Source organism: Astyanax mexicanus, chromosome 1, assembly GCF_023375975.1.
Source record: "Astyanax mexicanus isolate ESR-SI-001 chromosome 1, AstMex3_surface, whole genome shotgun sequence".
NCBI lineage: Eukaryota > Metazoa > Chordata > Actinopteri > Characiformes > Acestrorhamphidae > Astyanax > Astyanax mexicanus.
This window is the reverse complement of record NC_064408.1, coordinates 130,557,760-130,582,354: the sequence shown is the minus strand read 5'-3', so window position 1 is coordinate 130,582,354 and position 24,595 is coordinate 130,557,760. Positions and strand designations below refer to the sequence as shown.

Here is a 24,595-nt window from a genome sequence, read left to right as displayed (position 1 = left end):
CTGAGCCTCTCCGGTATGTGTATTGTCTTAAATTTGTATCTTTTGATTCTCACCCAGTCTGTTGTTGACCACATCATTTTTGGATTGTCCCTTTTTAATAAAGGCTCTTAATTAGATCTGTGATTGTCTCATCCCTGCCTGGCTCTGACAATGGGCCTCATTCATGAATCGTAAAATCTGTTAGTACAAACTGTTAGTGAATTCATTATTAAATTAACCTTTCTGAAAACTTTCTGCCAGTACGAATACCAGTAATTCCCAATGTGTGCATGCATGTTAACAATTAGTATATAATAACCACAATCCTTGCCCATGAATAACAAATGACTACAATATAAGGGAGGACATAGACTGAGAAATAATAGGAGAAAGTCTCCAAAATGTTGCAGAAATTGCAAAAGAAAAACATATTCTGAAAACTCTAAAAGTTGAATGAAATTGAAAATTATTGAATGAAATCCACTCCGATCGACACATTTAATTTTTTTCACAGTGGGGTTTCTGGCTCAGAAAAGAAAAGGTTTTGGCAGCAACTGACACATGCTGTAAATGCAGTGTCCTCAGTTACTAAAACAGTCCAGGATCAAGAGGAAATTTGACATAAAACTCGAATGTATCAGCAGACATTGCAAGGCACTTTCGCAGACAGGAAGTCCTCTATCCTCAAGCCTGTCTGCTGCAGATAAACGAGTTGTCAGCATTATTGGAGAAACCTCATGGTCAAGTTTTATTTCTGGTGGCAATCTGCTGTTCATGTTTATTATTAGTAAAATAGTAACTGAGAAAATGTAGCTCATTCTAACATTCAAACAGTTGATCACTCTTCCTTAATCTCTAACTGACCCTCACTCTACCCAACATCTGAAGCTGGACCTTCTTTCTCTCTCATGCACACTCTGAACAAATCTGAGTATTTCTTCATACCTGAGTGTCTCCAGTGAGCAGTGTGGATCCTCCAGTTTGTCAGAGAGCAGCTTCTCTCCTGACTCTCCTGGGTGGTTATAGGTCAGATCCAGCTCTTTCAGGTGGGAGGGGTTTGAACTCAGAGCTGAAGCCAGAGAAGAACAGCCTTTTTCTGTGATCATACACCCAGATAATCTAGAAAGAGAGAAAATTAGATAAATTATTAACAGAGAGAGAAAAAGTGACAGTGTCAGACTGAGAGATATGAGTAACACGATTAAGACTATAATAGCTGAATCTCTAAGAAAAAATAGCATCTCAATGTAAAAAATACATTCAGAATAAAATAAGAAAGTAATTGTTACGTTTCCAAATCACATGTTAAAATGTATTTAATGTATTGTGTACTCTGCTCTCTAGAAACACAGATTATAATATTGTAATCAACCTAAAAAGCAAAGTTTTCTCTAAGGACAGTCCCTAAAAATAAATAAACTCTTCAGTTTAAAAACAATATAATGCCACAGAAACCCCTTAATTGTCTTATAAATGCAGCTGCTGGTTATTAACTGGTTACTGATTACTACATAATTAAGCATTGACCTTAGTACATATTATATACATACATATAAACATATATGTATATATGTATATATATATATATATATATATATATAGCATCTGTAATTCCTAATATAGATGCTCCAGTACGCTGCTTCTAAATGTGGAATTTGATGGAGCTCTATCAGACCTCTCTCTTTAACGGCATACCTCTATGAAAGCAATTAGTGTAAAATTCTGTAATATTATTCTACCACTTTTTTCACTTATTAGCAAATGCAGTGATATGTCTTTTTAATTGTGTTGTAAAAGTGATTGGATTAAGGAGTTTTCCACAGACCGGAATATAAGGTTCATAACTGTGTAACTGTGGAAGCAGAACATATCCTGTTCTAGACTCTTCTGGACTGTCAGGGTGCGAGAAGAGGACACGGAGATGGACGCAAGTATGAAATATAAAGAAACAAACAAACCAAGAACAAAATGAACAAGGAAAACATACATGAACTGAACTGACGTATAAATGTACAAGAACCCACAAGAAGAACGGAAACACAAACTATAAATACAGAGGGACCAAAGGAAACACAAATATCAAGGGGGCAGAGCTACAAACGAGACACAGGTCAAAGTCAAAGTCAAAGTGGTTTTTATTGTCATTTCAGCTATATACACAGTGAAATGAAACAACGTTCCTCCAGGGACCATGGTGCACATAAACACAAACAAAAAGGTGAAAACACTGATAGAGGAGGCACTGGGGAAAAACACTTAAGCACGTGGAGGATGGCACAGGAGTAGAGCCTAAACTACAGATACAGAGAAAGGTAAACAAACAAGGATGAATACAAACACAGAAAGGAGGACAGAAACAGAACTGGACCAGGACGTGACATGGACAGTCCATATGAAATAAATGGACATATGAAATAAATGATCAGATTATTGTTAGAAGAATTAGAAGAGTTAAATACTTATTATACTATAGTAATATAAAAAAACACTTATTAATAAACAAAAAGATCGATTCTAAAATATATACATATGCAATACTCTATATAAACATGAACAATCTGCACATTTATTTAAATTATTATCAATGAGGATGGTCGCAGTGTTGGTGAGTAGTTTAATGTAGTAATTTGAAAATATCTCTCCATTTTAGCTGTGGGGTTTTAGGGTGCTGCTAATTGACTGAGGGGCAAACCAGATATTTTTTTCTTCTCCAGAATGAAGCTCAGTTAGAGCTGTTTTTTGAGGGAACGCAATATGGGCATAAGCTGAAGTCAAGCTGAGTGCGACAGAGAGACGGAAAAAGTTCAAACAGCCTCATGGGCCAGATGTGTTGTGCTTGTGGTCCACATTTGGCCCGCCAGCCGCCTATTGCAGACCCCTGCCATAAACCCTCCACCCAGATTCCCCACAACAATGCATGTAATCATTCCAGCACACATTAAATACCTGTTGACAAAAAGATTCTGCATCAACCCATGTTAATAGCGGACAATGTAGATTGTGTACATTTTTCAATACAATCCTGGTGTTTTTATTGATAAATATCTTGGTAAAGCACTGAATATTTCTACACATTTATCATTTTACAATGAACCAACTGACCTAAGAATCTGCAGTTCACAGTGTGAACTCCTCAGTCCAGCAGAGAGCAGCTCCACTCCTGAATCCTGCAGGTCATTGTTACTGAGGTCTAGTTCTTTTATGGAGAAGTTTTCCAGCTTCAAAACTGATCCCAGACTTTCACATGTCTTTTCTCCAAGATTACATGAAGCTAGTCTACAAAATGAGGAAAGCACAGCAGATTTTACTTAATTAATAGACATGATGATTTTTTTTTATATAAAGTAAATCCATAGCATTTAGGATAATGTAACAATAAGAAATGGCTGAACAACGTCTTATATTATTTAAATCCATTTTAGGTTTATTAGAGCATCCAACAATCTCAAAGTATAAAATACAGCAAAAATCTGTGATTCGCAGTGTTCTGGTCTAACCTTCCAACAAAAAATATTGGTAGCACATAACAATAATCATAAACTAGCTAAACTGCTGTGAACCCCACTTTGAGCATGGAATGGTTTGTATTGTCTTAATTGGTGGCACGTGAAAGCCTGTTGAACCTATATTGACCTACAATTTAAAATGCATATTATTAGAAGCATGATGGATTCTAAAATATATCTATATATATGTAATACTCTATATAAACATGAATAATATTAGCATTTATTTAAATTATCATTAATGAGGATGGCCTGCAGTGTACATTGGTGAGTAGTTTAACGTAGTAATATGAAAATATCTCTCTGTGTTAGCTGTGGGGTTTCAGGGTGCTGCTAATAGACTGAGGGGCAAACCAGATGTTTTTTTCTCCTCCAGAATGAAGCTCAGTTAGAGCTGGTTTATTGTCTGTTCACAGATTGGATATGGGGTTGACTAATAAACATGCTCAGATGTGTAAAACTCAGACTCAGAAATCTGCAGCTGCTTTAACACTGTCCCTGACTCAGAAACCTGTAGTAGTAATCAGTGTTATGGCAGGCATGCCGGCTCTGTAAACCCATAAACCAGGGGTCGGCAATTAAGTTTGGCCGCCGGACAGTTATTTTGCAAGTCATTACATGGCGGGCCACAAGCGAGTTGGGGTGTGTGTGTGTGGTGGTGACAATGTTTTCCAAGCCATTAGCAGGGACACTGATGTTTTCCAATTCATTACATGGCAAGCGGGGTGGGGGAGAGGGGGCAGGTTATTTTAAAATAGGTAAACCCAAGAAGAAAGCAAAACATAAATAAATAAACACACCGCTCCTCACGCAGGATCGAACTCATGTCATCAGGGTCCAATAAACTACCACTTCCTCGACTACTGAATTGGGATGCAGCCAGGAAGAACCGCCCTTAAGGAGATAGGGAACCCAAAACGGGCATAAACTAAAGTCAAGCCGAGTTGGACAGAGAGATGGAAAAAGTTCATACAGCCTCATGAGCAAGATGTCTCATGCTTCTGGGCCACATCGGGCCTGAGGGCCGCCTATTGCCGACCCCTGCCCTAAATCATCCACCGAGATTCCACACAACAATCCATGTAATCGTTCCAGCACACATTAAATACGTGTTGACAAAAAGATTCTGCATCAACCCATATTAATAGCGGACAATGTAGATTATGCACATCTTTCAATACAGTTCTGGTGTTTTCATAGATAAATATATTGGTAAAGCAATGAATATTTCTACACATTTATCATTTTAAAAATAACCAACTGACCTGAGAATCTGCAGTTTACAGTGTGAACTCCTCAGTCCAGCAGAGAGCAGCTCCACTCCTGAATCCTGCAGGTCATTGTTACTGAGGTCTAGTTCTTTTATGGAGAAGTTTTCCAGCTTCAAAACCGATCCCAGACTTTCACATGTCTTTTCTCCAAGGTTACATGAAGCTAATCTACAAAATGAGGAAAGCACAGCAGATTTGACTTAAGAATAGACATAATGAAAGTTTTTTTTATTATAAAGTAAATCCATAACATTTATGTTAATGTAACAACAAAGAAATGGCTGAAAATGAGTCTTAAATTTTTAATAATCCATTTTAGGTTTATTAGAACATCCAACAATCTCAAAGTATAAAATACAGCAAAAATCTGTGATTTGCAGTGTTCAGATCTAATCTTACAACAAAAAGATATTGTTAGTACAAAGCTAAGCAATAATCATAAACTAGCTAAACTACTGTGATGACCCCCCCACTTTGAGCATGGAATGGTTTGTATTGTCTTAACTGGTGGCATGTGAAACTCTGTTGAACCTGTATTGACCTACAATTTAAAATGCATATTATTAGAAGCATTACAGATTCTAAAATACATATATGTAATATTCTATATAAACATGAATAATCTTAGCATTTATTTAAATTATCATGAATGAGGATGACCCGCAGTGTACAGTGGTTAGTAGTTTAGTCTCTCTGTGTTAGCTGTGGGGTTCAGGGTGCTGCTAATGGACTGAGGGGCAAACCAGATGTTTTTTTCTTCTCCAGAATGAAGCTCAGTTAGAGCTGGTTTATTGTCTTTTTACAGATTGAATATGGTGTTGACTATTAAAAATGTTCAGATGTGTAAAAACTCATGTGCAGCTGCTTAACACTGACCATAACTCAGAAACCTGTAGTAGTAATCAGTGCTATGGCAGGCATGCCGGCTCTGTAACCCATAAACCAGGGGTCGGCACGTTTTTTTTGCAAGTTATTTTGCAAGTCATTACGTGGCAGGCCACAAGCGAGTGGGGGTGTGGTGGTGATGTTTTTTAAGCCATCAGCGGGTAGGCTTATGTTTTCCAAGTCATTACATGGCAAGCAGTGTGAGGGGGAGGGGCAGTTCATTTTAAAATAGGTAAACCGAAGATATCAGGTAAACATAAATAAATAAACACACCACTCCTCGGGCAGAATCGAACTCATGTCGTCAGGGTCCAATAAATTACCACTGCCACGACTACTGAATTGGGATTCAGCCAGGAAGAACCGCCCTTAAGGAGATAGGAAACTCAAAACGGGCGTAAGGTGAGATCAAGCCGAGTGCGACAGAGAGACCTCATGGGCCAGATGTGTCATGCTTCTGGGCCACATCTGGCCCGAGGGCCGCCTATTGCCATAAACCCTCCACCAAGATTCCCCACAACAATCCATGTAATCGTTCCAGCACACATTAAATATGTGTTGACAAAAAGATCTGCATCAAACCTTATTAGTAGCGGATGTAGATTATGTACAGTCCTGGTGTTTTTATAGATAAATATCTTGTTAAAGCACTGAATATTTCTTCACATTTATTATTTTATAACGAACCAACTGACCTGAGAATCTGCAGTTTACAGTGTGAACTCCTCAGTCCAGCAGAGAGCAGCTCCACTCCTGAATCCTGCAGGTCATTGTTACTGAGGTCTAGTTCTTTTATGGAGAAGTTTTCCAGCTTCAAAACTGATCCCAGACTTTCACATGTCTTTTCTCCAAGATTACATGAAGCTAATCTACAAAATGAGGAAAGCACAGCAGATTTTACTTAAGAATAGACATAATGAAAGTTTTTTTTATTATAAAGTAAATCCATAGCATTTATTATAATGTAACAACAAAAAATGGCTGAAAATGAGTCTTTTATTATTAATAATCCATTTTAGGTTTATTAGAACATCCAACAATCTCAAAGTATAAAACACAGAAAAAATCTGTGATTCACAGTGTTCTGGTCTAACCTTACAACAAAAAATATTGTTAGTACAAAGCTAAACAAAAAACATAACTAGCTACACTACTATGATGACCCCCCCCCCCCCAGGGCAGTTAGCGTGGTGTGGGTCTTAATTGGTGGCACGTGAAAGCAATTACCAAGAGTACTTAAGCTCTCAGAAGTTCTCTTTCTCTCTCTCTCTTGTGTTTTCCCCTTCACCACCATGCCTCACATTTGTTTGTTTTGTCTCTCTTCTAGATTGCGTACATAAGTGAAAACATACTTTGTATCCAACAAAAAGTTCACTTTTTTACATGGTTGGTGTAATCTGATCTTTCGCTAGAAGCTTCATCCCGTTTGTTTGCTGTGAATAAAAACATTTTCACATTTATTATTTTAAAATGAACCAACTGACCTGAGAATCTGCAGTTTACAGTGTGAACTCTTCAGTCCAGCAGAGAGCAGCTCCACTCCTGAATCCTGCAGGTCATTGTTACTGAGATCCAGCTCTTTCAGTGAGGAGTTTTCCAGTTTTAACACTGATTTCAGAGATGCACATGACTTTACTCCAAGATCACATGAAGCTAGTCTGCAAAACAAGGATCAACTGATTTTATAATAAGTTCAGTGGGAAAGGCCTGCATGAAACAGAATTACATTGTGAAATACAGTTATCTTCTGATGACTGGTCTTTATTTAATTAATTAAATCAATAATATTGAATGTTTATTCTGCTTCTGCAAGCAATTATCAATTTCTCAGGTTTAATACTAAGTTAATTCAATATTCCTTTAATAAAAAATTAAGAGAAATAAGATGTACAATCATAAAGTCATATTAATGCTTTCGGAACAGATAGAATACAGTACTCAGAATAGAGTACTAATATGTGGTTGGATTTTATATTGTGGTTTGCTTACACTTGCATTTACATAGTCGCGACTTTGACTTTATTAACTGATCAGTAACTTTGATTTAAAAATAAAATTGTAACTACTTATTAGCATATGGGCTCAACATATTATTCATCCTCTTGGGAAATTTCCAATTAGTCAATTTAATTATCAGTGCAAATGTTATACTATTGTGACTATTACTACCACTACCTTTGTATATTACGAATTGTATTTGTAGGATATTGTACCAATAAAGTCCAATAATATTTTAAAACTTAAAATAATAATTTCCACATCCACTATTGCAGTCATGTCCTATGCATCACTTCCTGGGTTAAAATGAACAGTGTGAGGGTTAAAAATATCCCTTCTCAGAGAGATCCCTCTGGGGATACTCTGTATATCCTTTAATTTTATTGGATATTTTATTTGGGAATAGTAATGAGAGGCACAGACTAGCTGCCTATCTGGATTCAAAAAGTCTAAAATCTAAAGAACTAGTGCGTAATCTTGGTGTACAAATGGACTCTGATCTCACTTTTAACAGTCACGTCAAAGCCGTCACCAAATCAGCATTTTATCACCTCAAGAACATAAATAAGATCAGAGATTTTCTGTCTAAAGCAGACCTGGAGAAACTCATCCACGCCTTTATTTATAGTAGGATTGATTACTGTAATGGACTCCTAACTGGACTCCCAAAAAAGACCATCAAACAGCTTCAGCTGATTCAGAATTCAGCAGCCAGAGTTTTGACTAGAAGTAAAAGAAGGGAGCACATCACCCCCATCCTTAAATCCCTGCACTGGATACCAGTGTGTTACAGAATAGACTTTAAGGTACTGTTACTGGTCTATAAATGTGTTAATGGTGCAGGACCAGCATATTTATCTGATGTGCTCCAGCAGTATGAGCCGAGCAGAACTCTCAGATCATCAGGAACTGGTCAGTTAGAGCTGCCTAAAGTAAAAACTAAACATGGAGAGGCAGCGTTTAGCTACTACGCTGCTCTTAAATGGAACCAGTTAACAGAGAGTGTTAGAATAGCTCCAACACTAAACATGTTTAAATCCAGACTGAAAACCTACATGTTTGATCAGGCTTTCAGCTCAGTTTAAAACACTGCAGCTCCGCCCACTTTTATTCTGTAACGGCACTTTTATATTATGTTTTTTTTCTTATTTTAATTTTATTTCCAATTCCTTGTTGTTCTTTTACATGTTTTTAATTTTACTTCTTGACTCTTATTTTAGTTTTTATTTTCCATTTTTACTGTTATTCTTTTACATGTTTTTTTATTATTATTTTTTATATGACTTCTCTGTGTATTTTCTAATTTGTAAAGCACTTTGAATGACCGCTGTGTATGAAAGGTGCTATATAAATAAACTTGCCTTGCCTTGCCTTGCCTTAATAGAGGCATGTAAGATTCCATATAATTTATATTACACATTGTATATCTGTGAAATTATAAGTTCTAAAATAGTTCAGTTAATTTTGTTCTAAAAATGTTTAAATATAATGATATTTATAGAGATCATACTAAGTAGTATTATTAAGCTTCTTAATAATATAATAATATATATATTTTTAAAAATATTACTTACAGAGCTCGCTGTGTGATTTTTACCACAGGCAGTAATCTCCTCAGTCCTTCTTCTGATGCTCTGTATTTCTTCAGTTCAAACTTCTCCTGAATCTCCTCTGACATCATCAGAACAAAGATCAGAGCTGACCACTGTGTAGATGAGAGTTCCTGTTTTGAGAGAGTTCCTGAGTTCAGGAAGTTCTGGATTTCAGCAGTGAGTGAGTTATCCTTCAGTTCACTCAGGCAGTGGAGGAGATTCAGGCTTCTGTCTGAATGCATTTCCTCTTTCAGTTTCTCCTTAACGTAGTTAGCTGTTTTGCTAATGCTCTCTGCCTTGATCTTTAGGTTTGGCAGAAGTTCGGTCAGGACCGCCTGACTTTCCTTCACTGAGAGGCCAAGGAGGAAGCGGAGGAAAAGGTCCAGGTGTCCATTTTCACTCTGCAAAGCTCTGTCCACTGCACTCTTATGGAGATCTGTTACTGTGTATTGTGTACTCTTATGCTTACACCCAAGTTTGTTCCAGAAAGTAGTTTTTTTTAACACATTCTTCTTCTTGTTGCAGTATGACTCATGCACATATACAGCTGCAAGGCTTTCCTGAACACTCAGATGCACAAAGCTGAAAATGTTTCGCTTAGAAATTCCTTTCCGCTGGCTGAAAATCTGTGTACACACTCCTGAGAACACTGTACCATCACTGACATCAATCCCACATTTTTTAAGATTATCCTCATAGAAGTTCAGCTCTCCACTCTCAAGATTACAGAAGGCCAGTTCACCGAGCTTCAGAATGATGCGCTCAGGGTCAGTGTCAGTCTTCTGACTGTATTTCTCCTTCATCAAGTTTTTCTGCTGCAATAGGAAGCTCATGTACATTTCTGTCAGGGTTTTGGGGATGTTCTCATAACTCTCTTTATCCATCAGTGGCTGAAGCACAGTGGCAGAGATCCAGCAGAAGACTGGGATTTGACACATGATGTGGAGACTCCTTAACTTTTTTATGTGTGAAATTATTTTCTCTGCTACATCCTCTGTTTTGCAGTATTTGATGAAGTACTCCTCCTTCTGTTCATCATTAAATCCTCGTACTTCTGTCACAAGATTGATGTATTGATGGGGAATCTGATGTGCTGCTGCTGGTCGACAAGTTACCCAGACTAGAGCAAAGCAAAGCAAATTTCTGTTGATGAGATTTATGATCAGTGAGCCCACTGTACTCTTCTCATTCACATCTTTTACTTCCTCTCCATCTTTAAACTCCAGTGGGTAACGATACTCATCCAGCCCATCAAAAATAAACAGCACTTTACCATCTTCTTCTGGAAGAGACTTTAGTGCAGGCTTTGAGGAGAAAAAGCAGTTATTCAGTAGTTCAATTAAACTGAACTCCTTCTCTTTCTTCAGATTTAGTTCACGGAAGGGCAGAGGGAAAATGTACTGAATGTCCTGGTTCTCCTTTCTGTCTGCCCAGTCCAGTATGAATTTGTTGACGGACACAGTTTTACCGACTCCTGCAATTCCCATTGTCATCACTTTTCTGTTCCGTCTACCTGTACCCGGCTGGACTTTAAAAATGTCACTGCATTTTATACACTCTTCCTCACTGCCAGCTTTATTGGGAGACATCTCTATTTGCATCACTTCATGTTCATTAATGACTCCTCCACTTTTATTCTGCACTATAACAAGATCAGTGTAGATATCTTCCAGGAACTCCTGATGACCAGTCTGTGAGCTCCCAATTAAACGCTCATAGTTCAATTTCAGAGTGTCCTTCAACTTGATGCAGTGTTGTTCATCTTTTGATAGAAAAGAGAATGTGCTTTTTAATCAGTCTTTATTTTACATTAGTAAAGATCCAATTGGATGAACAAAGATGTTAAAAATTTTGAAATTAGTGGTTTCCAAACCATTGATATCGGAGTTCAGTGTGTATCAACTGTTCTCAGGAACATTTTAAATTAAATATCAATATAGATATGTTCTGCAATACTTTATCCACATCTTTAAAAGTATGAGCACCCTTGGCGTTATGACACATTTTGTAAAGTAATGTTTATTTAACTGTACCACTCTGTAACTCTCACGACTATGTGACGCCTTGAGGAAGTTGTTTGCCTAAGTACTATTTATAAACCATTATATATATATTATCTTTATATATGGTCGGGTCGGCTGCCGTGTGATTTGGGTGGCGTCCAAAGGCTTTGGAACGTGGAATGTCACCTCTCTGGAGGATGAAAGAGGTGAAGTTGGTGTGGGAGGTGGAGAGGTTCCGGCTAGAAATAGTCGGGCTCACCTTGACGCCTGGCTCCGGCTCTGGAACCAGTCTCCTTGAAAGGGGTTGGACACTGTTTCACTCTGGAGTTGCCCCGGCAGAGAGAGGCGCCGAGCTGGGGTTGGCATACTTGTAGCCCCCCCATCTTGGGGCCTGTATGTTGGGGTTCACCGCAGTAAACGAGAGGGTAGCCTCCCTCCGCCTAAAATGCCTTCTCCGGGTTGGGGAGGAGGTCCTGCCTCAAGTGGAGGAGTTTAAGTATCTTGGGGTCTTGTTCATGAATGAGGGGAAGATAGAGCAGGAGATCGATAAACGGATCGGTGCTGCGTCAGAAGTGATGCGGGCGCTGTACAGATGCGTCGTGGTGAAAAGAGAGCTGAGCCAAAAAACAAAGCTCTCGGTTTACCGGTCGATCTACATTCCTACCCTCATCTATGGTCATGAGCTTTGGGTCATGACCGAAAGAACGAGATCATGGATACAAGCGGCCGAAATGTGTTTCTTCCAAAGGGTGTCTGGGCTCTCTTAGAGATAGGGTGAGAAGCTCGGTCATCCGGGAAGTCTGGGTTGCTTAGGCTGCTGCCCCCATGACCCAACCCCGGATAAGCGGAGGAAAATGGATAGATGGATGGATGGATGGATTTATGTGTATTTTTATTGTTTTCTTTTTATTTGAATGACAATATACATTAAAATTTATGTTTACAATTTACAAACTAATAATACAGTGAAGGAAATAATTTAATCCTTTCCTCATGTTATAAGTTTGCCCGCTGACAAAACATGAGAAGTCTATCATTTTAAGAGTAGTTTAACTTTAAAAGTGAAATCCAGAAAATCACATTGTATACATTATTTAGATTTATTTGCAATATTTGCATTTTATTTGCATTTTGTTGACCCCTCTGGTAAACACGTGTGACACCTGGCGCTGTCAGTCTGCCTGCTCTAGTCTCTGTCACTCCTAAAGACTCCAACTCCCAGCATGCTCAGCCGAGCATGTGACACTGTCACGCTCTTCCTCGCCAGTGTACTGATTGGTTGATTACTTGGTTACCCCCAGGTGTGCTCCTGGTATTCACAGCCCCCTGTTCCCTCAGTTCTCTGCTGAGTATTATCTGGTTCTCCAGCTCTGTTGCAATGTTTTCCATAGCATGTCCTGTTTCTTTGTTTATAGACCTGTTTGTGTTTCTCGACCACTCTATTGCCTAGCTCTTGTTATTTTTCTGTTATTGACCTCCTGCCTTCCTTGACTACTCTCATAGCCTTAGCCTTTATGTTGTTTGTTTGCTATTCTGTTGCTGACCTACTGCCTGGCCCCTACTACGATTCTGGTATGTCCTTCATTTCTGCTGCCTGGTTTATTTTGTATATATTGTACTTTATATTGTAAATAACACCCTTGATTTTATTCAGCGTGTGTCTCAGCATTCCCTGGTCCCAGTATTCCTTACAGAATACTCAGCCAGAAATATGAAGACAGCTGATTTTGAGGCCAAAAGTTCTGGTTCTTGTAATCATGGCCAGATTCTTGGGTAGAACCAGCAGATGCTTGTAGGCCTCAACCACAGTAATGGAGACATTAGAGTTAGGAGTGAGCCACTCATCTTCCACAGTGTTTCCCCCTCCAAAAAGATGTTGCGAACTCCATGAAATTATATCACTATGTAAAACAGCTTTTCATTTAAAGAGACACTGCTTAGACATACAGGGGGTGTACAATGAAACTAAAACACCTGGTTTTAGAGCACAATAATTTATTGTGGTGACGGACAGTTCTGGTGGAAACAGGAGAGTTGAGGTGCACATTGAATACTGCCGTGATTTGTTCAGGCGTGGTTTTTTGTTTTTGGATACCATCCGGGTTAGCACCCGAACATCCCTTTCAGACAGCTTCCTCTTACAGCGTCCACAGTTAATCCTGTTGGATGTGGTTGGTTCTTCTTGGTGGTATGCTGTCATTACCCTGGATACCGTGGCTCTTGATAAACAAAGACTTGCTGTCTTGGTCACAGAATCTCCAGCAAGACGTGCACCAACAATTTGTCCTCTTTTGAACTCTGGTATGTCTCCCATAATGTTGTGTGCATTGCAATATTTAGAGCAGAACTGTGCTCTTACCCTGCTAATTGAACCTTCACACTCTGCTCTTACTGGTGCAATGTCCAATTAATGAAGATTGAAAACCATGAAACCTCCCACACTAAAATGACAGGTGTTTCTGTTTCATTGTCACCCTTGCAACAGGGTGGACAGTAATTTGAGGGATGTACGACAAAATATTAAAGTCTGTGCCAAAATAAAAGCCATTTAGAAAAAATAAACTATAGTTAAGAGAGGAGTTATGCAAAACCTTTAAACAATATTAAAAGATTGAAAGATTATGTTTATTATTTAAAATATGTTAATAATTTCTGTAGAATTTTCAGAAATAATATTGTTCACCTTTTTACATTATAAATACAGTGATCAGGGGACACAAAAGCCACCAAATTGTAGAAATTTCTTCCATTTTTATTACTATTGCACCAACTGTTGTCTCCTTCTTACCCAGAGTCTTACTTACGGTTGCATGGCCCATTCCAGGCTTGTGCAGGTCTATGATCTTGTCCCTGAAATCTTTAGAAAGCTCTTTAATCTTGCTCATGTTGTAAAGCTTGAGCAAGAGTTTGTGGGCAGGTGTCCTTTAAACAGGAGACAGCTTTTTAAGACAGCTGTCTTTAACGCAGGTATCGAGTTTATTAGAAGCATCTATCTGGTTTGTAGGAGCCAGAACTCTTAATGGTTGGTTGAGGAAATATCTCTGCAAAATGCAAATAATATAATATAATAATATAATTTATATAATGTGATTTTCTGGATTTTATTTTTGATATTCTATCTCTCTGTTAAAATAAACCTACTCTTAAAATTATAAACTTTTCATGTCTTTGTCAGTGTCTTTTCATGTCTTTTGTCAAACTTACAAAATCAAACGGATCAAACAGTAGGCTCAGATTATACAATGTAGCATAAAAAACAGATTTATCATGAGAAATATTTTAGCTGAATATTTTCCATTGCCAAACATTCAGTGCCTTAAGATGTGAAAGAGTTTCAGTTGAAAGTTGTTAATATGAGATTGCTATACTGGTTTGTGTTAACACAGAATAACAGATATGATTTAATGAGTTTACCTGCAGTCAGTATAGTAGAAGAGGCTGCTGAACTCTCACTCATTACCTGTCCTCCACCTGCTCCACCTGAGAGCACAGCAGTACAGAATAATAAACAACATCAGATAATTCAATCATAAATACACTGAACTGAGCACTATTCATTATTATTACTCAACTAATTATGATGTTAAATATGATGCTGCAGTTTTAAAAGAGGCAGTGATTGGTTTCCCTCGTGTTGGAGGAGGCATGTGCTCGTCTTAACTCTCCTTGTGTTATAAAGCATTACTAGTGATGGGGGTTATACAGCTAAAGAGAAGCTCAATGGTTTGGACAATTGGCCACATAAACTGGGAAGAAAAATGGGAGAGAAGAAACAAACGAAAAACTTTAAAAATATGTTCTGTTCTATATAGTGTGATTTATTTTTTTCTCAGTGCGTATTATTCTTTAATAATGTATATTTCTAGGACGGTAAAGGTCAGTGCATACCTCCTCTAATACATGTGAAGTCAGACTCTGCCTCTTTTTCCCCAACTGCCACCAATGCAGCATCACTAGACGACATCACAGCGAGCTCGGACAATCAGTATAACCTACTGTACTCTCTCTCTCAGACTCCGGCTGCTGATCGAGAAGCATAATAACCTACTGTACTCTCTCTCTCTCTCAGACTCCGGCTGCTGATCGAGAAGCATAATAACCTACTGTACTCTCTCTCTCTCTCTCAGACTCAGGCTGCTGATGGAGAAACAGCATGATCTACTGTACTCTCTCTCTCTCTCTCTCTCTCTCTCTCTGACTGGCTGCTGATGGAGAAACAGCATGACCTACTGTACTCTCTCTCTCTCTCTCTCTCTCTCTGACTCTGGCTGCTGATGGAGAAACAGCATGACCTACTGTAGACACTTGTGTTCTATTGCAATGTTTCTGATATCACCCTTTTAGAGGAGACAATGGAACCAGCTCATCAAATATATAGTATATAATTAACTATATATAGTTAATAAATATAATCTATTAAATATATTTATTATTTATACCATTTTTTACGAGACCGATTTTAATAAAAACTGTGAGCCCTGTGTGGTGAAATTAAACAGAAACAAAAAATTGCATTTGTGGACTTTTTACTGATAAAGGGCTGTAAACTATTTTTTTTCCTCTTTTACTTTTCTCCTTTTATAGTTTTCAGATGTTTTAGTTTTTTCATTTACCTTCATGTTGAGGTTCAGCTACAGTGTGAATATGAACTGAGCCATGAATCACATTTCCATGTAGAACAGGTGCAATTACATTCCCTCCAGTCTGAGCTGTGGTGTTCTGGACCAGTTCACTGGGAGCTGTGGTGTTCTGAACCAGTTCTGTTGTGTAAAAATAATCATTTTAATTATTAATTAAGTAAAATTTTAAATATTTGTTAACTCCAAACCAGTGAGTTACTTCCCCAATCTCATTAAATAATCCACTGTTAATTGTTACGCAGCCTGGCTCTCCTTCCACACTACCGGACTCTATTTCCCAGAATTCCCCAGATTATGACATCAATAATAACCCTTCACATTCACCCAATCATGTTACGCTCCGACGCTCTGATTCACCTGTTTACTAAATTACTTCCGGCTCATTCTTATCTAGATTCTGTATTTAAGGCATCCGTTTGTAAGGAAACACCGCGAGGTATTGTCAACTTATGTTGCGTACTAAGCGTTTTCTGGATTACTGTTTTTGCCTTCTCGTTACGACTCTGTGTTTGGATTTTCGGTTTATGTCTTTTGTTTTGCCCTTGTTGGATTTGGTATATGGTTGGACTGTTTCCCGGTTTAGAACTTGGACTGTATCTTTGACTACGTCTCTGGTCATCGGTGAGATCATTGTTTGTCTTCTGTTAGCAGAACCTGTTAATCTTTCTTATAATAAACCTGCCTGTATTTTTAACTCGGCTCGCGTCACTCCTCTCTACCTGGCGTTACATTAATGACTCAGTACCAGATGTTTACAGTATATACTGTAGCTGCATTTGATTGGTCAATTGAAGTCATGTAAGATGCTTTTGATTGGTGAATGGCAGGGGCGGTGCCTGAGTATGCAAAGATCCGGAGCTCAGCAGAATTAATATGTATAGTTTATAAATGTAGTTTTTACTTCTCATATCTAATGGATTTAAAAGTGATGGATTTCAGTATTGTTGATTGTTCATTAAAAACAAAATGTTTTTAAAAAACATTATGCCATTTATTCCAATTTTCTACTACCCAAATTAAATACCTTTTACTGTTTCTTACTTAAACCAATTACTGCAAAGAATATAACAAATATAAATTACTGTAAAGATTATTCATGTAAACGGGAATTGAGTGGCATGACAGGACTACACACTTAATAATAATAAGAAACATTGTACAGCACAGCAATAATAATACGTTTCTATGGAATCATATCATTATTATGTTTTGGACAATGTGGAAAATTTGGACATGTGCGAGAGAGGACCTGGAAAAAACACTAGAGACCAAGTTTCATTTCAATCATGTTACCTTATGACATTTCTGATATTGTGGCCAAGAAAAAAAAGAGAGGAAAGATCACCTTTTTGATCTGGCTCATCCTCCAACACTTGTGGATCACCTTCCATCCTGTAGGACTGCTCCTGTAGAAGGAGAGTAGATTCAGGTTTAGTGGAGGATTTCTGGTAAAGATGTAGAAGTTCCTGGATTTCTGAAGGAGGACAGAACCCATGTTTTTAATGTTATTAGTAACATCTACAAAACACCAACCGCTCCTTCTTTAAGAAGCTTTACTGGATTAGTGATGGTCAGGAGTGAAGTGGGAGTTTGAGGAGAATTAGGTTGTTACTCAGCAGCTAAGCTGTACAGTATTATTATTATTAGTAGTAGTATTTATTTTATGAAGAAGTGGCACCTGATGACATTCATTTCATAAATTCCCTGGATTTTACCAATATAAAATGTATTAAAATATCAAATATATAAACAATGTCAGAGATTTGCTGTGTGCTGCACTGGAGCTGAAATGCCACCTTAAAATTTACATTTTGGCACTGTTTAGGGTTGAAAATTCTGGTTTGTATTGATTGGGTTTGGTGCTCCTCTGGACAGGGTAGTGCTTTTTATACAGTATATATTTTAGAATATGTTTTATTTTAGATTATTTGTGAAGTTCCTCTGTGTGATCTGTTAAATCTACAGTAAATGAGTTAAATAAAGTGTGGAGCACTTTAAAAGAACAAATAAACATAAAAAGAGGAATTGAACCTGCAGCAGAAACAAACCTAACAGCTCAGTAAAGGGCAGGACTACTGTGGTCAATTTCACTTCCACTTATATATTTTTTTAGGATTCTTTAGTCACATGATCATTTCTGGGAAAACACACACAAAAGAGAGTCTACAGCTTCAACCACAAAGCTCTATAGAAACCCTCAGCACTGATCCACAGATGAAGGTTCTGGTAGTGGAGAAGTGAGAGAACTGAGGACTGGGAACTCCCAACCTGATCTCCTCTGAAATACTAATCTCATAATCATGGCCAATAAGCTCTTATGTTACAGATAAACAATTATCCAAACTGACTGAAAAAAGAGGACTAATTGGACTTTATTATTTATACAGTATTAAATATGGGGGATGGTGGTTCAGGATTGGGGGAGAAGGAAGGTGGGGGATTGGTAGACAAAGAGCAAATAACAAGAGAAAAACAAAAAAAACAGTCATAATGATAATAAAAGGAAAAAAAGATAATCAGAAAAAATATTTTTTTTTCCAAACCAAATTGTGAGGTTTAACTTTGTTAATTTTAATATAGTTTAAATAATATTTTTTGTATTATGTATTATGTTAAAAAATCCTGAATTAATGTGGGTGGGGCTAATGAATTGGAGTGGATTTTTGACGGATCTTATCTGTTGCGGTTGTAAGACTTGAGTTCTGAAGAGTAAACAACTTGTTTAAACTCCTACAAATACACCAACACAAGTGAAGACAATTACAAATGATAGGATTTACTATTTCTTTTGAGCATTTTAACAATATAACTTAACTAAGAATCCTGGAAAAATCAAATGCATCTACCTACATTAAGTAAAACAAGAAAAGAAAAAAAGAAAAAAAATCATGTTTTATCAAATTAATAATGAGCTTGTTAACAATGAAGGAAAATAATCTAACAAACAGACAGTAAATACAAATAAATATTCTCCAGTTTAGGATAATATTTACTGTATATATTGAAACTGTAGCAGAGGAGTGTTATAAGAAGAAAGATTAGAAAGTTCATATTAAAAGACATTGTTCATGTATCCTGTAGGATCCAGAGAGAAACAGTAAAAATAAAGAGTGTAATTAAATGAAATGATCTTACCTGCTGTGAGCAGAGCTGTATCAGTCCATGAGCTTTTAGTCCTCAGCTTCTAAACTCCTGTACTTTTAGATCTGGAACAGAGGATAGAGTTTAGCTTTTAGATCATTCTGATCATAAACTTTCCATATAAAACTTCTTCTGATCTGTAGAGGAAGCTTTTAAAGCCAGACTTCAGTGCAGCTCCGTTATAAAACTGATGAGTAAAGACAGCAAACAGATCTGCGCAACAGGAAACAGTTTCACAACTCAAACTCAGACACAGCTACATACAGGAAGCCCACAGATGCAGTATGATTTCAGTTCTGTATCTGTTAGAAACAGATACTAGATCAGAGTACATATAGAAGATAACAGTAGAGTTACAGAAGCAGATCTACAAAAATCATCTGTACCCCCACTTCACTGTAAAACACTCAATTTCATGGAAACTAACTGCAATAGATTTTGGAGTTTTGAGGAACTCAAAACCACCAGAAGTTGTATTTTATTTTAAGTATTTCAGAAACTGCTGATCTACTGGGAATTTCATGCAAAACCATCTCTAGAGTTTACAGAAAATGATCTAAAAAAGGGAAAATATCCATTGAGCAGCAGTTCAGGTCTCTGGAAGCAAATGCCTTGTCAGAGGTCAGAGGTCAGTGGAGAATGGCCAGACTGGTTCCAGCTAATAGAACGACCACAGTAACTCAAATAACCACTCGTTACAACCGAGGTCTGCAGAAGAGCATCTCTTCTACAGCAGCAGAAGATCACACCTGGTGCAGCTCCTACAGATAAGAACAGGAAACTGAGGCTACAATTCACACAGAATCACAAAAACTGTACAATAGAAGATTAGAAAAATGTTACCTGGTCTGATGAGTCTCGATTTCTGCTGCTATTGGGCATTGTGTCGACGCCTGCCTAAGTATTGTTACTGACCATGTCCATCCCTTTATGACCACGGTGTATCACCCATCTTCTGCTGCTACTTCCAGCAGGATAATGCTCCATGTCATAAAGCACCAATAATCTCAGGCTGGTTTCTTGAACACTACAATGAGTCAATTCACTGTACTGGAATGATCTCCACAGTCACCAAATCTTAATCCAGTAGAGCAGCTTTGGGATGTGGTGGAACGGGAGATTCTCGAGATGCTGCACCACTTTTTTTCGGACCCGGGTGCACTTTCTCCACGTGTCTGGTACATATAGTCGCTTAAAAGCTGCTTTTGAGACCGGGAGGTTTACTTTAAGTGCACTTGGGTTCGCACCACATCATGGACAAATGCAAGGACATTTGAGCTTCATTAGATAGAAAGATAAGTAACGGAGTATGGAGGTAGTGCAGTTGAACACAATAGACAGTAAGCACCAGTTGATGTGCATAAAGTAAGGATAACTGATGTCAGCCATACAGAAAGTGCAAATACACAGTTATATAATAATTTAAATTTAGCAGTGCAAAAGATAGGTAAACAGTAGATGAATGAACTAGTGAATAAACCACTAGTGCAAAATAGGGTAGAACTATAAAAATAGTGTTATAGGCATCAGCAAGACTGAGAGTATGTCCATAGATGGGGATGTGCATAAAGTAAGGATAACTGATGTCAGCCATACAGAAAGTGCAAATACACAGTTGTATAATAATTTAAATTTAGCAGTGCAAAAGATACGTAAACATTAGATGCATGAACAAGTGAACATTGTCCACCACCCTCTGCACAGCACCATCACCAGGCAGAGGAGCTCATTCACAGTAGTTTGCCGCTGGCAGAGAGGGCTCTCCTCTCTGCCAGTGGTGTTAAGGACTCCAGCTCTAATCCCAGCACACAACCAGCTTTCCTCACCAGCCTGTCCAGTCGTCCAGCGTCCTTCTTGCTAATGCTGCCTCCCCAACACACTACAGCGTAAAAGAGGATGCTGGCTACCACAGACTCAGTTTGTCAAACCGTGATGCATTTCTCCCCTTCATGTTGCCTCTCTAGCATACCAAAAAAAAAAAAAAAGCTTCTTACAGATGTTAAAGGACCGCAGTCTCCTCAGGAAATAGAGCCGGCTCTGTCCCTTCCTGTACAGGCGGTCTGTATTTGTTGATCAGTCCAGTTTGTCGTCCAGCTGCAGACCAAGGTACTTGTAGGTCTCCACATCAACCCCCCTAGATGTAGACCAGCTGCAAGAGTAGTTCAGACCTACGGAAGTTCACCTCCATCTCCTTGGTCTTGGATGTGTTCAAGTGCAGTTGGTTCAGTCGGCACCAAGCGACAAAGTCATCCACCTGTCTCCTGAACTCCTCCTCCTGACCACCCTTGACACACCCAACGATGGCAGTGTCATTCGAGAATTTCTGCAGATGGCACATCTCAGAGTTGTATTGGAAGTCTGATGTGAAGAGATTGAAGAGGAAGGGAGAGAGCACAGTCCTCTGTGGTGCTCCAGTGCTACTGACTACAGTCTGTGTGGAGGGAGACCTAAGCAGTACTCAGATGAGGTAGGGAGGTGTCCGGTGGGGCAGAGGCTGAGGTTGCTGTGAAGGCAGGGCAGACAGAAGCAGGTGATGATGAAACAGAGCAATCAAACCGGTTATAGAAGAGATTGAGTTCGTTCGCTTTCTCCACACCACCAGCTGTTGCACTATCACTCTTTGGCTTGCACCCTGTGATTGTCTTCATACCATCCCATACTTCCTTCATGTTGTTAAGTTGTAACTTTTGCTCAACCTTCTTCCTGTAGATCTCCTTAGTCTCCTTTAAGCAGGACTTGAGTTCACACTGGATGTTTTTCAACTTCTCCTGGTTCTTGTCTTTAAAGGCCCTCTTCTTTTTGTTCTTTACATCGCTTGTAATCCAGGGCTTGTTGTTGGCAAAGCAGCAAACAGTTCTTACAGGAACCCCAATGTCCATGAAAAAGTTCAGATAGTCAGTTGTGCAGTCTGCTACCCCCTCAATGTCCTCGCTGTGAGAGTCCTGCAGCACACTCCAGACTGTGGAGGCAAAGCAGTCCCTCAGGGTCTCCTCTGCTTCCTGAGACGACTTCCTTCCACATACTGGGTGAAAGAAGTCAGTGTGGAGTCCAGCGTGATGTGGTTGACGTCGCCAGACAGAGCGACAAAAGCATCTGGGTGTTTTGTCTGAAGCCTAGCGATGGTCACGTGTTTGACGTCACACGCAGCCTCTGCGTCTGCTCGGGGGGGCACGAACTCCTGCGGGATGTAATATGGTCTTAAACTCACCATTAGCAGTTCAACATCCCGGCAGCAGATAGTCTCTTTAACGGTCACATGCCCAGGATTACACCATCTGTTGTTAATGAGGATAGCGAGCCCACCGCCCTTAGTTTTGCCGCTACTCTCGCTGTCTCTGTCCGCTCGCACAGTGACGAATCCGGGGATGGCAGCAGATAGTCTCTTTAACGGTCACATGCCCAGGATTACACCATCTGTTGTTAATGAGGATAGCGAGCCCACCGCCCTTAGTTTTGCCGCTACTCTCGCTGTCTCTGTCCGCTCGCACAGTGACGAATCCGGGGATGTTTACATTAGCGTCAGGAATCTTAGCGGTTAGCCAAGTCTCAGTGAAGCAGAAGAGACTGCACTCCTGGTAGATCCTCTAGTTCCTCACTAATGCTGCAAGCTCCTCCATTTTGTTGACCATCACCACTGCCGGAATACAAGGCTTGTATCTCCAGCGGTTCTCCCATTGTTTAGCCTTTAGCTTAGCACCAGCTTTGGAGCCCCTGAAGCGACGCATTAGCTCTGCCGGAATGGGGTGCATCACGCCGGCGCGGCTCCTTGTTCTCAGCATGAGATGTTCTTCCCTCGAGTAAACAAAGTTTCTGCAGCCCTTGTGCAGAATTTGGCGATCCGTATCCATGGGATACTAAAAATTACACACACCAGCAAAGTAAAGGACTAACAAAGAAAGTAAAAACTGGCACAACTGAGAGAGAGTGATGTATTATAAATGTCTGTGTAGACTCCTGCCAATTCTCTGTAGCAGGCTTTAAGCACTCTCCTGGGAATGCCGTCCGGACCAGCTGACTTGCATGGATTTACCTGCTGAAAGGCTCTGCGCACATCAGCTTCGGAGACGGAGGGTGGGTTGGGATCAGCGGTGGGCCGTGCACACTCTGGAAGTGCAGCGTGATCTACCTCGAAACAAGCGTAGAAGCGGTTTAGCTCCTCTGGCAGCTCAGAGCTGGTGCTGCTCAGAGTATGAGAGCTTCTCTTGTTGTCAGTTATGGTGTTCAGACCCTGCCACAAGCTCCAGGTGTTGGCTGTGTTGAAGTGTGCTTCCACTTTCAGGATGGAGGAGTGATCTGATTTGCCGAACGGGGGTCGGCGGAGGGCTTTGTAGGCATCCCGGATGTTAGAGTAGCAGTGATCCAGTGTCCAGGTTTTCCGCGTAAAGCATATAATGTGCTGAAATAGCGCTGGACAAAAAGTTTTAAAGTTTGTCCGGTAAAAGTCCCCTGCAACATTAAGTGCAGCCTCCGGGCGCGCGGTCAGCTGCTTGTTGATGGCCTCGTGTAGTTTCCGGAGTGCGAATTCCGAGTCTACATGCGGATGTATGTACACCACCGCTAAACACAGTCCCATAATCTCACAGGGTAGCCACATCTGGCTACCCTGTGTGATTATGGGATTGTGTTTAGCCAGCAGGAGATCAGGTATTTCAGCTTCGGCGAGCAGAAAGACTCAAGTGGGAGCTTGCAACACGGCAGCCATGCTCGGCGCCATCTTGGATAGCTTCTTAGTTTATTGATATAAATTTTATCATTTCATATCATATTATAAATTTTTTTATTTTATTTTAATATCGCTACTATAATTTTTTTCTTCATAAGATTATTTTTTTATGTATCAATTTTTATGATCTTTTTAAAATGCCCTATTTTTTTTTTTACATATATATTTTATTTGTCTATAGTAAATGTCAGTTTTTATTTCTCATTTTGTAAAAATATTTTTTAGTCCTTTTAAACTGTAAATTGTAAATGAGGGTCCCCTTCCAGTGTAAATAATGGTTGATTGCTTGATTAATATTCAGTGTTGCAAACCCAGTTTATACATAAACAATGAACAAAATAAAGAATAAAATAACATTAATTTTCCCTTACATAAGCTGCTGGTGTATCTTCACAGCGTGACGACTGTCACGTATGGTGCTGTAGATGCTTCCTTTCCTCTTACACTTAACTCCAGTTAAGGTTCTCAGTCAGATAACTACAATACCCAGAATGCACCACACGCTGACATCACGCACACACCCACGCACGTCACACCTTACCTGCTTCCGCCAGGAAGCCCAGAGTATTGATTACCCCAGGGTATTTTTTAGGATGCTTCACGAGTTCCCTGGTGCCGCATATTGCCTGGTTTCGCCCACATTACAAAGCGTTTATCTCTGTTATAGTTTTCTCGTGTGACCTTGCCTTTTGTTTTCCGACCTCGATTTTTGCTTTTGCCTTCTCTGTGGATTTTTCGTGTATTACCTGGACTGTGTATCGTTTCTGTTTTTTGGATCACCTCTGATACTGCCTGCCTCGTGTATGACCACTCCTGGACTGTATATCATTTCTGTTATTTTTGGATTTTCTCTGAAA

At 39.2% G+C, this 24,595-nt stretch overlaps 2 protein-coding genes across 2 annotated transcripts in view; both read right to left on the bottom strand.

The window, feature by feature from the left end:
* The window catches only part of LOC111188581 (NLR family CARD domain-containing protein 3-like), a 66,660-nt gene extending 44,497 nt beyond the window's left edge, over window positions 1–22,163 (bottom strand). Inside the window, exons 1-3 of the mRNA XM_049468823.1 lie at window positions 19,010–22,163; window positions 17,220–17,280; window positions 15,848–15,994 (exon numbers count right to left, since the gene is read on the bottom strand). Of these exons, the coding sequence (XP_049324780.1) occupies window positions 15,848–15,994; window positions 17,220–17,265 (193 nt within the window). The 5' untranslated portion in view covers window positions 17,266–17,280; window positions 19,010–22,163. The remainder of the gene's footprint in view (window positions 1–15,847; window positions 15,995–17,219; window positions 17,281–19,009) is intronic.
* LOC111190422 (NACHT, LRR and PYD domains-containing protein 12-like) overlaps window positions 1–24,595 on the bottom strand; it is a 47,369-nt gene that overhangs the window by 3,971 nt on the left and 18,803 nt on the right. The window contains exons 2-8 of the mRNA XM_049468659.1: window positions 14,649–14,714; window positions 9,214–10,993; window positions 7,126–7,299; window positions 6,337–6,510; window positions 4,751–4,924; window positions 3,082–3,255; window positions 925–1,098 (exon numbers count right to left, since the gene is read on the bottom strand). Of these exons, the coding sequence (XP_049324616.1) occupies window positions 925–1,098; window positions 3,082–3,255; window positions 4,751–4,924; window positions 6,337–6,510; window positions 7,126–7,299; window positions 9,214–10,993; window positions 14,649–14,714 (2,716 nt within the window). The remainder of the gene's footprint in view (window positions 1–924; window positions 1,099–3,081; window positions 3,256–4,750; window positions 4,925–6,336; window positions 6,511–7,125; window positions 7,300–9,213; window positions 10,994–14,648; window positions 14,715–24,595) is intronic.